The 18483-nt window shown below is 40.1% G+C and overlaps 1 protein-coding gene across 10 annotated transcripts in view; it reads left to right on the top strand.

Annotated features, from left to right (window-relative positions):
- LRRC49 (leucine rich repeat containing 49) overlaps nucleotides 1-18483 on the top strand; it is a 192066-nt gene that overhangs the window by 90607 nt on the left and 82976 nt on the right. For all 10 annotated transcript variants that reach the window (XM_036457120.2, XM_045587388.1, XM_036457148.2 and 7 more), the window contains one exon: nucleotides 9317-9464. In XM_036457120.2, coding sequence (XP_036313013.1) covers nucleotides 9317-9464 — 148 coding nt within the window. The remainder of the gene's footprint in view (nucleotides 1-9316; nucleotides 9465-18483) is intronic.

Genomic DNA, 18483 nt, shown 5'->3' with positions numbered 1-18483 from the left:
ATTTATTGTCTAAAGTTTTACATATGTCTCCTTTCCCCCCGCTTGACCACCCCCCAACCATTCCCATCCCCATGTGAACCACACTGCCCCAGTTTATATGCCCATTGGTTATGCTAGGGGTGTCGAACTCAATCAGAGAAGGGGCCAAAGTCTAAAATCCAGCCTAAATCGCAGGCCGAATGGTTTACTGAACAGTCATAAACTGTCATTGTGATGGAAACGCAGCGGAGTGCAGTGATGACAGCACGGTGCGGGCCACATTGCAAGGCCTGGTGGGACGGATTTGGCCCGAGGGCCTTGTGTTTGACACATGTGGGTTATGCCAATATGCATGCATACAAGTCCTTTGGTTGCTGTCTAACACACACTCCCTGCCATTTGTCTCTGGATCTATTCTTGTTCATCAAATTATGTTGATAATTATATCCCACATATGAGTGAGATCATGCGATATTTATCTTTCTCTGACTGGCTTATTTCGCTTAGCATAATGTTCTCCAGTTCCATCCATGCTATTGCAAATGGTAAAGGTTCCTTCTTTTTTATAGCAGCTTAGTATCCCATTGTGTAGATGTACCACAGTTTTTTAATCCACTCATTTGCTGATGGGCACTTAGATTGTTCCTAAATCTTTGCTATTATAAATTGTGCTGCTATAAAAATATGGGTGCATATATCTTTTCTGATTGGTATTTCCAGTTTCTTGGGATATAGTCCTAAAAATAAGATTCTTGGGTCAAATGGGAGATCCATGTTTTACTTTTTGAGGAAACTCCATACTGCCTTCCACAAGGGCTGCACCAGTCTGCACTCAGACCAGCAGTGTACTAGGGTTCCTTTTTCTCCACATCCTCACCAGCATTTGTCATTTGTTGATTTGTTGATGATAGCTATTCTGACAGATGTGAGATGGTATCTCATTATTGTTTTGATCTGCATCTCTGGAATCATTAGTGACTTTGAGAATGCTTTCATATCTCTCGGCCTTTTTTTTATGTCCTCTTTCAAAAAGTGTTATTTAAGTCCTTTGCCCATTTTTTTATTGAATTGATTATCTTCCATTTGTTAAGTTGTATGAGTTCTCTGTAAATGTTGGAGATTAAACTTTTATCTGAAATATCATTGGCAAATACATTCTCCCATGCAGTGGGCCTTCTTTTTGTCTTGTTAATGGTTTCTTTTTGCTGTGCAAAAGCTTTTTATTTTGATATAATCCCATTTGTTTATTTTCTTCTTAGTCTCCATTGCCCTAGGAGCTGTGTCTGTAAAGATATTGCTACAACATATATTTGCTATTTTGCTGCCTATGGAGTCTTGTATGATTTTTATGGTTTCCTGTCTTATATTTAAGTCCTTTAGCCATTTTGAGTTTATTTTTGTGTATGGTGTAAGTTGGTAATGTAGTTTAATTTTTTTTTTTGCATGTATCTGACCAAATTTTCCACAACATTTATTGAAGAGGTTATCGTCTTCTTCTTCTTTTTTTTAAAAAATATATTTTATTGATTTTTTTACAGAGAGGAAGAGAGAGGGATAGAGAGTTAGAAACATCGATGAGAGAGAAACATCGATCAGCTGCCTCTTGCACATCCCCTACCGAAGATGTGCCGGCAACCAAGGTACGTGCCCTTGACCAGAATCGAACCTGGGACCCTTCAGTCCACAGGCCTACGCTCTATCCACTGAGCCAACCTGTTTCGGCGAAGAGATTATCTTGACACCATTGTATGCTGTTGCCTCTTTTGTCAAATATTAATTAAGTATAATGGCTTGTGTCTATTTCTGGGTTCTCTGTTCTGTCCCATTGGTTTATAAGTGTGTTCTTGTGCAGTTTTGAGAACTGTGGCTTGGTAGTATAGCTTGATATCTGATATTGTGACCCCTCCAACTTTGTTCTTCTTTCTCAGGATTGTTGTGGCTATTCAGAATATTTTTTTATTCCAGATGAATTTTTGGAGAGTTTCTTCTAGATTTTTGAAGTATGCTGTTGGTATTTTAATGGAGATTGCATTGAATCTGTACATTGTTTTGGGTATTATGAACATTTTAATGATATTTATTTTACCAATTTATTTACATGGTATGTTCTTCAATCTGTTTATGTCTTACTATGTTTTTTTCAATATCCTGTAGTTTTCTGAGTGCCGGTCTTTTACCTCCTTTGTAAGTTTATTCCTAGGTTGCTTAATTTTTTTGGTGCAATGGTAAATGGGATTTTTTATCCATTTCTCTTTCTCTGAGTTCATTATTGGTGTATAAAAAGGCCATAAATTTCTGGGTGTTAATTTTGTATCCTGTTACATTGCCAAGGTCATCCATTAAGTCTAATAGGTTTTTGATGGAGTCTTTGGGGTTTTCTATGTACGGTATCATGTTATCTGCCAATAAGGACAGTTTTACTTCTTATTTTCCAATTTGGATGACTTTTATGTCTTCTTCTTGTATGATCACTATGGCTAGCACTTCCAGTACTATATTGAACACGAGTGATGAAAGTAGGCATCCTGTCTTATTCCTGTTCTTAGGGTAAATGAGTTTAGTTTTTTCCCATTGAGTATGGTGTTGGCTGTAGGTCTGTCATTTATGGCTTTAATTATGTTGAGGTATGATCCCTCTATTTTCATTTTGAGAGTTTTTATCAAGAAAGAATGTTGGATTTTGTCAAATGCATCAATTGATGTGATTATGTGATATTTCTCTCTCTCTCTTTTTTGTAGTGTCTTTATTGGGTTTTGGAATTGTGTAATGCTGGTTTCATAGAAAGAGCTTGGAAGTGTGCCTTCCTCCAGATTTTTTTGGAATAGTCTGAGGAGGATAGGTTTTAGTTCTTCTTTGAATGCTTGGTAGAACTCCCCTGTAAAGCCGTCTGGACCAGGACTTTTGTTTGCTGCAAGATTTTTTTTTTTCATTTCTTTATTGATTAAGGTATTACATATGTGTCCTTAACCTCCCATTGCCCCCAGCCCCCATTCCCTCACCCCTCTGTTGTCCCTGTCCATTGGTTAGGTTTATATGCATGCCTACAAGTCCTTTGGTTGATATCTCTCCCTTACCCCCACACTTCCCTTCCTTTTCTCTGAGGTTTGACAGTCTGATCAATGCTTCTCTGTCTCTGGATCTCTTTTTGTTCATCAGTTTATGTTGTTCATTATATTCCATAAATAAATGACATAATGTGATATTTTCTGGAAGATTTTTTATTATTGCTTCAATTTCTTTGGTAGTTATTATTAGCCTATTCAGATTTTTTTGTATTCTTCCTGATTGAGTTTTTGGAGCTTGTAATTTTCTAAGAATATGTCCATTTCGTCTAGGTTGTCCAGTTTTTTGGAATAGAGTTGCTCAAAGTATTTTTTTTATACTCCTTTGTATTTCTGTCAGGTCAGTTGTTACTTCACCTCTTTTCTTCTGATTTTCTTTATTTGGGTCCTCTCTTTCTACTTCTTAGTGAGCCTGGCTAGAGGGTCATCAATCTTGTTTATCCTTTCAAAGAACCAGCTCTTAGTTTTATTGATCTTTTGTTTGGTTGGTTGGTTTTCTTTTTGTCTCTATATTGTCTATTTCCATGCTGATTTTTATTATTTCCTTCCTTCTGCTCACACTGGGCTTTTCTTGTTGCTCTCTTTCTAATTATTTGAGTTGTAGGGTTAATTTGTTACCATTTTTTCTTTCTTCCCCAAATGGCCTGTATAGCTATGAACTTCCCTCTCAAGATTGGTTTTACTGTATCCCAAAGACTTTGGATTTTTGTCTTTTCATTGTCATTTTTTACCAGGATACTTTTTATTTCTTCTTTGTCTCTTTGGTAACCCAATCATTGTTTGATAGCATGCTATTTAGCCTTAAGTGTTTGATTTTTTTTCTTTGTTTTTATTGTAGTTTATTTCTAATTTTATGTCATTGTGATCTGAGAAGATGCTTGATATGATTTCTATCTTCTTGAATTTGAGGAGACTTTGCCTGTGTCCCAATATGTGATCTGTCTTTGAAAATGACCCATTTGCGCTTGAGAAGAATGTATATTCTGTGGGTTTGGATTGAAATGTTCTGAAGATGTCAATTAATCCCATCTGATCTAATGAGTCATTTGGGACTGATGTTTCTTCCCTGGTTTTCTGTTTAGGGGATTCCCCCAGTGGTGTTAGTGGGTTATTTAAGTCCCCTACTATGACTGTATTGCTGTCAATCTCCCCCTTGTTATCTTCTATAAATTTTTTTAATGTATTTGAGTGCTCTAGTATTGGGTGCATATATGTTTACCAGAGTTATATCTTCTTGTTGAATTACTCCCTTTAGTATTTTGAAGTGGCCTTCCTTATTGCTTGTTATGGCTTTCACTTTGAGGTCTAATTTGTCAGATATAAGTATTTCTACCTCAGCTTTTTTTTTTTCTTTTCTTTTTCTTTTTTTTCAAGTTTAAATTCTTTAACTCTCATTTTTGCCTACCAGGCCGAAACCGGTTCTCCAACAGCCTGTGAGGGGTCCCAGAGTGTGAGAGGGCACGCTGCAAATTTTCAGTAATAGGGTGTGTGGAACGCAAAAGCAGGTGTGTAGTAAGCCATATTCTGGGCAGATAGTGCCCAGTAACAACATAACCCATGGACAAATAATATATCATTTTACTTAATAAAAGAGTAATATGCAAATTAACCATCTATATATATAGATATAGAGATGTAGAAATAGATAGATATAGATATAGATATAGATATAGATATAGATATAGATATAGATATAGATATAGGATAGTGGATACATCTCCCAGTTTGTGACTTGTCTTTTCATTCTTTTAATAATGTCTTTCACGAGGCAGAAGTTTTTTAATTTTAATGATGTCCAAGTCACCAACTTTACCTTTCTTGGATCACATGTTGGTGTTGTATCTAAAAATACATTTGCAAACCCAAGGTTTCCTAGATTTCCTCTTAAGTTTTCTAGTCTTGTATTTTATATTTAGGTCTATAATCAATTTTCAGTTAATTTTGTGAAAGGTTTTGGGTCTATGTCTAGATTCACTTTTTTATATGAATATTCAATTGTTCCAGTACCAATTATTGAAAAGACTGTTCTATCTCTATTGTGGCCTTTGATCCTCTGTCAAAGAGCACTTGACTATAATTTTGTGAGTCTGGTTCTGGGCCCTCTACTCTGTCCCATTGATATATGTGTCTGTTTTTTTTTTACCAATACCACACTGTCCTGATTACTGTACTTTTATCTAAGTCTTGAAATAGGTTATTGTGAGTCCTCCAACTTTGTTCTTTGTGTTGCTAATCTAGGCCGTAGATTTTCCATATAAACTTTACCATCCTTGTTGATATCTACAAAATAACTTGCTGGAATTTTGATTAAAGAAAGGAATAATTTCTTTTCCAAATAATTCCTAAATAACTGAGGTTAGTAAAATTCATTTAATGAATATTCAAATAATTAATGTTAACACTTAAACCTAAAAGTAGTTTCTTTTTCTGGGTACTATATTTAATACCCTTTATGCCTGTGTTAAGAAAAGGTAGGTGATATAAAATATTTATGTTACAGTAAAAAAAAACACCTGTTTTTTTCACAATTAAAGTTGAGGCAAGGTCTTTTATAAGAATAAAGTGTTTTTATTATCACATTTAAATACTTCTAGTATGTTTTCCTCTCATTCAAGGTAAAGACTCTGTTATTCATTATTTTACCTCAGAGCTTATGTTTAACAATCTGAAAGGTAAATCCCATTATTTATATGCACATCATAGTTTTTGAGGATGTTTAGGTAATTATGGGAAGACTAGTGACCCGGTGTACGGATTTGTGCACATTGAAAGGAAATCAAGTAGAAGGTGGCTGGTGGATGGACTGGGCAATATGTGACAGACACACCCTGGAGCCAACTTTCTGTCGTCTCTCCCCAGACAACCACCCCTGGGGTGGTGCTATGGCTCAAAGGGTGTCTGTAAAGTGAGTGGGGTCCTTACAGAGGGTGGGATCCCTCAGCCTGCCCTCAGGGATTGGACCGAATCTGGTTCTCCAACATCCCGTGAGGGGTCCCAGAGTGTGAGAGGGCACGCTGCAAAATTGCAGTAATAGGGTGTGTAGAACGTAAAAGCAGGTGTGTAGTAAAGCCAGATTCTGAGCAGACAGTGCCCAGGCAACAACATAACCCATGGCCAAAGTTGTAATTATGTGGTCCCACAAGGAAATGGTCTCTCTCCTCTCTGGTTTTGGGGTGCGTCACCTGAGAACCTCTGGTGCCAAGTCACTGCAGCTTCACAGCTCTTGCTTTGAGCATCTGCTACCTGGTGGTCAGTGTACGTAATAGTGATTGATTAGATGGGCAGAGGGACATTTCACATATTGGCCTCTAGAGTAATAGGGTGTGTTGAACATAAAAGTAGGTGTAGTAAGCCATATTCTGGGCAGACAGTGCCCCAGCAATAACATAACACATGGCCAAAGAATATATTATTTTACCTAATAAAACAGTAATATGCAAATTAACCACCACTCTGCTACACCCACAAGCCACAACCACCAGCGACACCCACCAGGCAATCAGAGTGAGTATGCAAATAAACCCAACCAACATGGCTACCAAAAGGGAGGCTTGGGTTTCCCCGGCAGGCCCCAGAAGGCCCTATATCCACCCAAGGATACAAAGTTTCAATTATAGAAGGTAAACAAATCCAAACAGAAATGGCAGAAGCCACAAAGCAAGCAGGAAGCTTGGCTCTGCTCCAGGCTACAAAGTTTCAATTGTAGAAGATAAATAAATTCCAGATACCAGGGCCTCAGCTTGGGTCGCCAGGAGGCATGGCTGGCCTGCAAACCACCACAGGCCCCTTGCCCAGACCACGCCATTCCCCAAGGGAACCCCTAGCTAATAAAAGAATAATATGTAGATTGACCATCACTCCAACACACAAGATGGCTACCCACATGTGGTCAAAGATCCTGCCCCATGTGGACACAAGATGGCCACCACAAGATGGCCAGCAGGTGAGGGCAGTTGGGAGGGACCAGGCCTGTAAGAGAGGGCAGTTGAGACGAACCAGAACTGCAAGGGAGGGCAGTTGGAGGTAATCAACCCTGCAGGGGAGGGCAGTTAGGGGTGACCAAGCCAGCAGAGGAGGGAAGTTGGGGGCAAACAAGCTGGCAGGGGAACAGTTAGACATCAATCAGGCTGGCATGGGAGTGGTTAGGGGGTGATCAGGCTGGCAGGCAGAAGCAGTTAGGGACAATCAGGAAGGCAGACAGGCGAGCAGTTGGGAGCCAGCAGTCCTGGATTGTGAGAGGGATGTCCCATATTGTAGAGGGTGCAGGCTGGGCTGAGGGACACCCCCTATCCTACCCCCATGCACAAATTTTATGCACCGGGCCTCGTGTGTGTGTGTGTGTGTGTGTGTGTGTGTGTGTGTGTGTGTTTAAATAACTCTTAATACTTAACAATAAGAAGACAAAAACATTTTTAAAATGGCACAATATTGAACACACAGGAAAACATATGCAGGTGGCAAATATGCAGATATTTGTTTCTAATACCATTCCCAATATAAGGAACATATATCCTTGGAGAGAAGGCTGATTCTGAGACTGGGGTAGAATATCCTATATAATCCTATGCAAAAAAAAAAAAAAAAAAAAAAAAAAGCCTAATATGCTAAGTGTCCAGTCATCTGTTCAACCAATCAAAGTGCATTATGCTAATGATATTCTAAGGCTGCTCAACCACTTGCTATGATATGCACCCACTACCAGGAGGCAGATAGTCAACCCATCAACCAGTCACTATGGCATGCACTGACCACCAGGGAGCAGATGCTCTGACCGGTAGGTTAGCTTGCTGCTGGGGTCTGGCTGATCGGGACTGAGCAAGACAGGCTGGACATACTCTGGAGCCCTCCAGCTAAAAGGAGCCTAAGCTGACATGACAACTAAATGTAATATGACATTCTTGATGGGGTCCTGAAACAGAATAAGGACAGTAGGTACAAGCTTAGGAAATCTGGATAAAATATGGACTTGAGTTAATAAAAATATATTAATACTAGAAGCCCAGTGCACAAAATTCATGCACAGGTAGGGTCCCTAGTGGCTGCTGCTATCAGATGGGGCCTCCCTTCCCCTGGCTGCCTGCTGCCACTGCCAAACAGGGCCTCCCTTCCCACCTGCTTTGGCCTGGTGCTGCACGCTCAACTTGCTCCACCATCCTGCTGCAGTCCCGCTCTCATCAAAGCCCATCAGGGCTGGCAGCATCTCCACTGCTGCCCACTGCCAGCACCGTGTTGCTGATGCCCACCATGTTCCGTGCAGATCGTGGTGGTCAGTACAGGTATAACTCCTGGTTGGTCAAACTCCCACATCTGGGGAAAACTTGCATATTAGCCTTTTATTATATAGGATTAGTGCATTAATTATTTTAAAAGTATACTATCCTGCCGAAACCGGTTTGGCACAGTGATAGAGCGCCAGTCTGCGAACTGAAAGGTCCCAGGTTTGATTCCGGTCAAGGGCATGTACCTTGGTTGCGGGCACATCCCCAGTAGGGGGTGTGCAAGAGGCAGCTGGTCGATGGTTCTCTCTCATCGACGTTTCTAGCTCTCTCTCTCTCTCTCCGTTCCTCTCTGTAAAAAAAAAAAAAAAAAAGTATACTATCCTATATAATAACTAGGCAATATGCAAATTGATCATCACACCCACACACACAAGATGGCCGCCCCATATCATCACAAGATGGCCATCACAAGATAGTTGGCAGGGTAGGGCAGTTGTGGGTGCCCAGGCCAGCAGGGGAGAGCAGCTAGGGGTGATTGGGCCAACAGGGGAGGGCAGTTAGGGGTGCCCAGGCTGTCAGGAGAGGGCAGTTTGGGGCAATTGGGCCAGCAGAGGAGGGCAGTTGGGGGCAATTGGACCAGCAGGGGAGCAGTTAGACCTCCATCATGCTTGCAGGAGAGGGCAGTTGGGAGGGACCAGGCTGGTAGGGGAGCAGTTAGACATCAATCAGGCAGGCAGACGAGTGGTTAGGAGCCAGCAGTCCTGGATTGTGAGAGGGATGTCCAGCTGCTGGTTTAGGCCCGATCCCTATGTCAGACATCCCTGAAGGGTTCCCAGATTGGAGAGGGTGCAGGCTGGTCTGAGGGATACCCCCCCTCGGTGCATGAATTTTGTTCACTGGGCCTCTGGAGCTAATATAAGATGTTAATTATAGGGGAAACTGGGTGGAGAGTATTTGAAAACTGCACTATACTCAAAAATTTTCTGTAAATTTAAACTTCTATTAAACAAATCAAAGTTTTGAAGGTCACAATAACAGTGTTTTCTGTCTCTACAGTTTTGAGAGTGTTTGCTGCCTTGCTGATTCTCCTTCTCTCTCAGACATCACTTTTGATGGCAACCCCATAGCTCAGGAGCCATGGTACAAGCACACCGTTCTTCAGAACATGCTGCAGCTGCGCCAGCTGGATACAAGGAGAGTCACGGTGAGAGCTCCTCCAAGCGCTTACCAATCTCTTCTCCTTAGTGTGCGTGAGGGAATTGGGGATTCTTCTTAATTCTAATAAACTAGGTATTATCATAAATGTAATTATAGATCTTTTTACCACTTTTCCCCTATTCTAAATGTCATTGAATAGGGCTTTTTAAATTTCTAGCCTTCTATTTAAATTAATCATTATGTTTGTTTTTCATGTTTGCTTAATATCTAACTAATAATTTATTTTGTAATGGGTAAAAATTCCATCAGCAATGATTAAGAACATAATGGTTAAGAAAGTGGGTCCTGGAGCCAAACTGTTTAAAGGACATAGGAGCCAACTGATTAAGATGAGCTCTGAGGTAAAAGTGAATCTAGAGACATAGACATTATACCTTTCACTGAATTAACTCAAAATTGATTATAGACCTAAATATAAAATACAGGACTAGAAAACTTCTAGAAGAAAACTTAGGAGAAAATCTAGGAAACCTTGGGTTTGTGACTATTTTCTAGTTGTATACCTTTAGCAGTTTCCTTAACCTTTACCTCATTTTCTCAAAGTAAAATGGGGATCATAATTGTATTATGTTGTTAGTTATTAGGAAGGTAAACTAAAGTATTGAACAAACCTTAGAACAGGGTGAGGCTACTACAAGGTATCATACGAAGTTGTTTTTGATGCTATACCTCTCAAAATAATTATTTCTTTTCTTATTCATTCTACTCCACTCTACCTATTCTACTTAGAAGTTTTGATATGGTTCCTCATCTGAGTGAAATGCTGCATATGATATCTTGTTTATTGGTATACAAGTACATTAGCATATTTTGGCTCCAAGAAGTTCTGAAAGAACTTGGTTTCATTTCATCCCAAGTTAATTTAAATATTTTACTTACTCAGAAAAGTCCTTTTAATAATCTCAGACCTAAGCTTCTACTTGTTTTCTTCTTAATGCTTCCAATTTTAATTGCATCTTGAGTGATCAGCTAAGTTTATTCAATTGCCAGTTGATTCATGGCCTGAACATTGTAAGCTTCACAATGTGTGCAGTTTACACCTCTATCTCAGCAGTATCATGGACAGATAAGATGGCTAGCACAGAGTTAAGTGTTGATGAATTCATGAATACCAGGGATCTGGTAGGTTCTGCCTCTCTGTTTGTTCCAGCATGGTTCTTTGTTCTCTCAGTTTGTTCAGATATATACTGTCAACACTGTTTCATACTTTTACCCTAAAGACATGTCTTTCTTAATTAGGAATTTTGGCTACTTTTCATTGTTCTTCCTGAGGAAGTTGGTATGAGTGGGGTAAGAGGTGAAGCTAACCCATTTATATAAATTAGTACTTAATTATGTACAATAAACCCTTCATTTTGTGGACCTCAATTTAACAGACTTTGGATTTAGACAGAATTTCTGGTCCGTATGTCATATGTGAAAATTAGCACCCTGTTAATTTTTAAATGCTTTTAACCAAGATTTGATTACAATTAAACTAACAGTTTGTTGTTGTTTTTTAATTCCCTATAATTTTTAACAAATTTTAGTAATTAGGTCGTATGGTGGAAAAAACACTGTAGTAATTTCACCAACATAAATAAATATTACATATCTACCACTATAGTCTACAGCTCTTAAACAATGTTGGGCAAATCATTAGCAATCACATCAAATCATGTGAGATAATTGGTTCTGTTTTCGCATGGCATGATTTTCTGTGTCAGTTTAACACATGCCAGCTGATATTCCGATGTGCACTGAGCCATGCCCCAGCTGTGTGCATTTGTTTACTCTCAATGATGGGTGAATGCATGCATTTATTAGATCTATTCAGCTTAAATTTAAAATTTCTGTAATACATACAGAAAACTTTTCTGTGAAATTAAACTACTTTTTACAGAGTTTTTACAGAGAGGAAGGGAGAGAGATAGAGAGCGAGAAACATTGACCAGCTACCTCTTGCACACCCCCTACCGGGGATGTGCCCACAACTAATGTGCATGTCCTTGACCAGAATCGAACCTGGGACCCTTCAGTCGGCAGACTGATGCTCTATCACTGAGCCAAACTGGCTTCGGCTGAAATTAAACTTTTTATACATACTTAACTTTAATTACACAACATGTCTACACTAGAGACCCGATGCACAAAATTCATGCAAGAGTAGTCCTTCCTTCTCCTGGCTGCTGATACCAGCTTCCCTTTGGCACACAGAACACAGGCTTCACTCTGGCTGCTGGCAGGCACCCAGGACCCGGGCCTCCCTCCAGCCCCAGTGTGTCGTCTGGAAGGACACCAGTCTAATTAGAATATTATGCTTTTATTTTTATAGATAAGTGAAAATGGGTAAACCAACTAATTTGCCAATTTTTTAACATGTGCATTTGGGAAACCTGCTTTATTATGTAATGGATTATTGGCTTTAATGGACACCCCCTCAACCAAATGAGTCCATTATATAAAGGTTTTACTGTGTTGTGCTTCTTATAGTGAATTTATATCAGTCTTGTCTACATAACTAATGTCCTTACAGAGCAGAAATCATTCTTCTTTTTTTTGTTTAATACATACCAGTGTTCTGTACATGTTTCTTTTCTTCTCTATCTCAGTCAATGCAGAAAATATAATAATGTTCAATAAAGATTTGCTGGTTCAGTGATATTTTACCCACTTCTATGCCTTAAATAAAGGAGAATAAAACTGTATATAGTCACTGTTCTTGTACAGTCCATAGAGTATGTTTGCCTGGTGAGGAAATGAGGGAAAATCACCTGGGGTGGGAGCAGGGCTAGCTGTTCAGCTAAATACAGAGCAGCAGTCCTTTGCATCTGCTCTTCCACTGTTTATTTTAGAAATTTAAAAAACTCTTACATGGAAACAATCTCAAAGTTACAGAGAAGTTGTACATATTGTACAAAAAACTTTTTTTTTTTCTTCTTATACTGTTGTCAGACATAGACCAGGACCAAGGCAGGTCTCCCAGGCCAGTCTGGAAATGGGTCCTTGCAAAGTTGCAGAAAAAGCATTTTGGGGCTTATACATAGGAGGAGTTGAGGTATAGTGGCAAGATTTATTGGAAAGGCATGCACAGCATAGATGCCCCTGCAGAAGCTGCTGTACTGCCTCATTCATGTCCAGGTGGTTCAGCTTCATCTCACTGTGGAGCCACACGTCCACACTTGTGCTCACTCAGGAGAAGGGTGAGGACCTCCTGTGCCATTACCCTGGCATTCAAGGCTCTAATAGTCTAGCACCAGTGAGACATTGTGCACCTTGAGACTTTGTTCAGCTTTGATTATATTTTCTTGGGCATGGGAGAGAGCAAGCTATCTTTCAAATGCTCCAATTTGTTCCTAATTCTCCTCTGGCTTGTGCTGGGCCCTCTCCCTATCCAATCCTTTTCCTTAATCTTCCAGGGTTCCATACCATTATCCTATCTTGTCCTTTTCCCAGGCTAGATTCCTCTCCTTTAGGGTGGCCATTTTGGCTCCTACTGCGCATGCCTCATAGTTTTGCCTCATCATCTTGCTTCTTTGCATGCCTCAGCAGAGGAATTTCCCCTTCTCTGTTTTACCTCTTCCCTGGGTTTAATCTATGGGAAAGGACTGGTAATTCCCTGGGGAGATTGGAACGCTGTTTTTTCCTCTCTACTCAGAGGAAGAAGGGAAGTTTATCCCCATTGGCAGGGCAATTCAGCTATCATCTGTGTCTAGAAGCCAAAGACTCCTAGTTAAATCAACTTAATTAGATGTCTGGCTTCCTTCTCTTTTGTTAATATCTTACTAGGTGCCTACTGTAACGGAATCATTTGAGAGTAAGTTGCTGACTTGATTCCTCAACAACCCTGGACACTTTAGTGTGCATATTATATAAGAAAAGACATTCTCTTGTGTAAATAAAATATAACCAATGAAATTAGGAAAAGAATATGGAATAATTACTAGTGTCAAATTCTAAAACCACTTTCAGTTTTACCAATCTTATCTATTAAAAGAATAACATGCAAATTAACCAACCATTACTCCGCTACACCCACAAGCAACATCCACCAGCTAGTCAAGTGTGTATGCAAATTAATCCCAACCAAAATGGCTGTAGCCACAGAGAGCAGGAGGGAGGCTTGGGTTTCCCAGGCATTGGAGGAAATCAAGCTTTCCACCTGCTCTTGCCAGCCTAGGCCTCCACTCAAGGCTTTAAAGTTTCAATCATAGAAGATACATAAATCCAAACAGAAATAGCAGCAGCCATGGATCTGGAAAGAACAGGAGGCTAGGGTTGCCCCAGGCAATGCAGGAGCCAAACTTCTGCAGCCCTGGCCAGCTCAAGCCTTCACTTCAGGCTACAAAGTTTCAATTATAGAAGATACATAAATTCCAACAGAAATGGCTGCTGTCACAGAGCCAGCAGGAAGCTTGGCTCCACTCCAGGTTACAAAGTTTCAATTACAGAAGATAAATACCAGATACCAGGACCTCTGCTTGGGTCGCTGGAGGGTGTAGCCAGCCTGCAAACTACAACAGGTCCCTTGCCCAGGCTGCCCCATGCCCCAAGAGAACCCCCACCCTTTTCTGGGACACCCTTCAGGGCAAACCAGCCCCCCCCCCCCCATATACCAGGCCTCTATCCTATCTAATAAAAGAGTAATATGCAAATTGACCATCACTCTAACACACAAGATGGCTGCCCCATGTGGTCAAAGATTCTTCTCCCATGTGGACACAAGATGGCCAGTAGGAGAGGGCAATTGGGAGGGACCAGGCCTGCAAGGGAGGGCAGTTTGGAGAGATCAACCGTGCAGGGGAGGGCAGTTAGGGGTGACCAGGCCAGCAGAGGAGGGAAGTTGGGGGCAAATAGGCTGGCAGGGGAGCAGTTAGACATCAATCAGGGTGGTAGGGGAGTGGTTAGGGATTGATCAGGCTGGCAAGCAGAAGAGGTTAGGGGCAATCAGGAAGGCAGGCAGGTGAGCAGTTGGAAGCCAGCAGTCCTGGGGTGGGAGCAGGGCTAGCTGTTCAGCTAAATACAGAGCAGCAGTCCTTCGCATCTGCTCTTCCATTGTTTATTTTAGAAATTTAAAAAACTCTTACATGGAAACAATCTCAAAGTTACAGAGAAGTTGTACATACTGTACAAAGTCGGACATCAAGGGATCGGATCCACCAGGATCAGGTCTAAACAAGCAGTCAGACATCCTTGAGGGGTCCCAGATTAGAGGGGGTGTATGGGCTAAGGGATACCTCCCACCCCATGCACAAATTTCATGCACCTGGCCTCTAGTCTATATATAAAAGCTTAAGTGACCATCACCACTGAAACAACTGAACGGATGACCGAACAGGCTGTGTGGGGTGACCAGGCCGGCAGGTATGTTAGTGAGGGATGACCAAATGACTGAACAGCAGGCTGTGTGGGGCGACCAGGCCGGGGGAAGGGGCAGTTCAGGGCAACCAGGGGGGGCAATGAACGGCAACCAGGATGGTGGAGGGGGGGCATTAGGGGTGACCAAGCTGTAAGGGGGGACATTTTGGGGACAACTAGGCCAGCAGGGGAGCAGTTGGGGGTTACCAGGCCAACAAGGGAGGGGGCAGTTAGGGGTGATCAGGCAGGCAGGCAGGTAAGCAGTTAGGAGCCAGTAGTCCGGGATTGTGAGAAGGATGTCCAACTGCTGGTTTAGGTCTGACTCCCAGGATTAGGCCTAAACCCACAGTCAGACATCCCCCAAGGGGTCCCAGATTGGAGAGGCTGGTGGGACCAAATGACAGCAGGCTGGGCTGAGGAGAGTCTCTCATAAATTTCATATACCTGACCTCTAGTATCAACAATATTCTGTCTAGCAAAATGATCCAGTTTGGAATTATTCATTTGTGGGGGCTTAAAAAAATATTAACACTTTTCCTTCTTCTGGCTGGTCTGATAACCAAACAGATACAGATTAATAGATTATGAAAGTTTGATATATGTGCAAGGGGAATTTACGTAGGCATGAGAATTACATGAAAATTCCAAAGACAGTGAGGCAACATTGGATATATAAAACATTTTTGGACAAAGGAGAAGGGGTGGGAGGAAATGGGGAATTAGATTTCAGAAATAAGAATGGGTGATTTATAGATAGTTGAGAAAGAGGGAACACACTTTGCAGTAAAATCCTAGCCAGTTGACTCAGAAACAGTAGGACACAGGGAGTACCCGCCTGCCTGAAGCTCTCTTATTGACCATACTCACTTCAAATTAGGGTAAGGCAACATACTGAGATCTCCTTCCTGAAACAGGTTTCTCTATCTGAATCTCTTGAATAGGAAAGGGGGAGGGTCAAAGGTTCTTTCTGATTCTTTTGTTTCGTAATAAACACCTTAAAATCAGTACATCGGAAAACAGCTTTGGGTGGCAGAATTTGGTCCTTTCACATTACATAGATTTTATTGTCATGTCTCTTTTTCAGACACAGTTTCTTAATTTAATTTTATTTTATTTCATGACTTTGGTATTTATGAAGATTACAGATCAGTTATATTGTAGAATGACCCTCAATTCAGGTGTTGGGTTTTGTGGGGTTTTTTTTTTTTTTTTTTTTTTTTTTTTTTCATGTTTCCTCATGATTAATTTTTAGCTACAAATCTTTGGAATAAATATCACAAGTGATTTTGCATTCTTCTCTTTGCATCCTGTAGAGTGATGTGTAATTTTTTTTTTATCCCTTTACTGATATTGTTCACTTTAATTAAGATGATGTCTGCCAGGCTTCTCCATGTAAAGTTACTGCTGTATTTATTTATTTATTTATTTATTTATTATTTTTATAATCCAATTCCTCATAAAAATTTCAACGTATTTATATTGGGATGGACCATGCTATTTAGTTTAGTTTAATTTTTGTTTATAATTTTATAATAACTTTAGTGTGGAAAGAATATAACTTTTAAAGACTTGCAGTAACAGGATTGGTATACAATGCCTATGAGCTAGCCTATTGTTTTTGTAAAAAAAGTTAGATTGGAACACAGTCATGTTCATTTATTTGATCCTGGTGAGACAATGAGACCACAATTTTTGTCTTCTTGAAAAAAAATATTTCAATCAAGAGAAAAGGCAAAGTAAAGTAAGTAACAATTTATTGGCCACAGTGAAAACATACTTAAGACAGTGAAACAAGAAAGGGCATAGCAGAAGTATTAATAATAGGAGAGACTAGGCTGAACTGCTTTGATTCACTGAGAAGTCAGAGAAAAGGCAGCCTCAGAGACAGGTTCAAGGGATTAGCCCGGGACCAGCCGCTGCTGCCCATAGTCTCCTGGAGTCCTAGAGGGAAGAAAGGGAAAGGGAATGGCATGAGCATGCTCCCCTAGATGAGAGCTTGCATTTGGGTCATTTATCCTGAACAAATTTCTCTCTCTCTTGCAGGTGGATATCTTAGGGGAAATCTTAGGAAAGGGTCTCAGTAGAATAGTCATTAGTTTATAAATGTGCTCTTTCAGGGTGGTAGTCTTCACTGATTAGTTGGTGCCAGGGCAGGGGATCATTATTCAATGCAGCTGGTATTGAGGCAGTGAGGGCATCATTTGTCTGCTTTACTGCTTTTCTGGGCTTGGAGCTGAAATACAACTGAGGCCTAGATCTTATCTTTAGGGAAGTCAAGGACAGGGGGCCTAAACCACATTGCCAGTGATATGAAATGCCAGGGGGTCTGAACTGCAAGACCAACAATATGAAAGGTTAGGTTGGTCCAACTAAAGGACTAGTGATATGCTAGGGGAGGATAGGTTATCCTGGAGGCGAGGTTCTTGTTTTCGCAGTTTTGCATATTTGCATCTGAGGCTTTCTGCCCTGGTGACTTTTTGTATCTGGCCCATCTTCCTTGCTCTTCTCAGGTGTGTCTAACTGCCTATAACACAATTATATACTATGTCTGCTTTGATGCTGCAATAGTAAAATTGAGTTGTTACTAAAGAAACTATATGGTCTATAAGCCTAAAATATTTACCATCTTACTAGAAAAGTTTGCTGACTCCTGTTCTATAATATTTTTTCTCTTTAAAAGTGATATCTTGCTTGAATTTTACGTAATTTATAATGTAAACATTCTAGCTGACATGAATTACACAAATATCTAATAAATTTCTATGAACAAGGGCTGTATGCCAAAGATGCTGTGGTGAACTCACAGGGGCACAAATTATAATAATAAACTTGATGTTGATTATGAAAGAAAACTACATTAGATTAGTATAAGAGGAGTTCTGAATACTTAAGGAATTGATCACTAGGAGGCAGCATTAGTTCACTAAAAACAATTTACACTGAAGTCATTTTTCTATTTTAGATATTATAAATAGTCCCTTTCAGAAGAGTGCTATAGACACAGTGTTTGGTAGTTAAGCAAAGTATTTGACAAGTCTTTTATGAGATCACTTTGGATAAATTCTATGACAACATGGTTAAATGGATTTGTGGTTCAGGCAAACCTATAGAACATGGATTAATTGATTAATGCCAGCTTATAGAGAAATCTGTACTTGTAGGCTATGAGGCTTTTCCTCGGGCCAATTCTATTTAACATTTGTGATTAATGACTAGATGATAATGACGATTTTATTTTATTCTAATAAAGCATGTGAATGACAGAAACTGGAGAAATTAGAGATCCTGATATATTGGTTGATCTAATCAGAATCTAAAAGTAGACATAAGGATGATACTGCATGTCTTCAGATATTTTCACAACTATTCAATAAAAGACAAAACATATTTTGAGAGGCTAGAACAAGGACCATTGTATAGAAAATTCTGGGAGACAAGATTTTCTTCTTTTTATTTTTAAGGCTGTATGTTCACAATTCTGAAACAGACACAATGCCTAAAGTCTTCACCTCAGACCCACATTTAGTTGGCTTAAAATGAACTTATTTATAATTTGCTCTCCAAAAAGTAGAATCACTATTTTAAGCAGAAGTGAGAGGTTTTTTTTTTTTCTCACTCTGATGATGTGGTCCCCGTTACTAATGCTTACCAATGTGTTCTGGTTCTGC

Source organism: Pipistrellus kuhlii, unplaced genomic scaffold, assembly GCF_014108245.1.
Source record: "Pipistrellus kuhlii isolate mPipKuh1 unplaced genomic scaffold, mPipKuh1.p scaffold_m20_p_1, whole genome shotgun sequence".
NCBI lineage: Eukaryota > Metazoa > Chordata > Mammalia > Chiroptera > Vespertilionidae > Pipistrellus > Pipistrellus kuhlii.
This window is presented reverse-complemented; position numbering and strand designations above follow the sequence as displayed.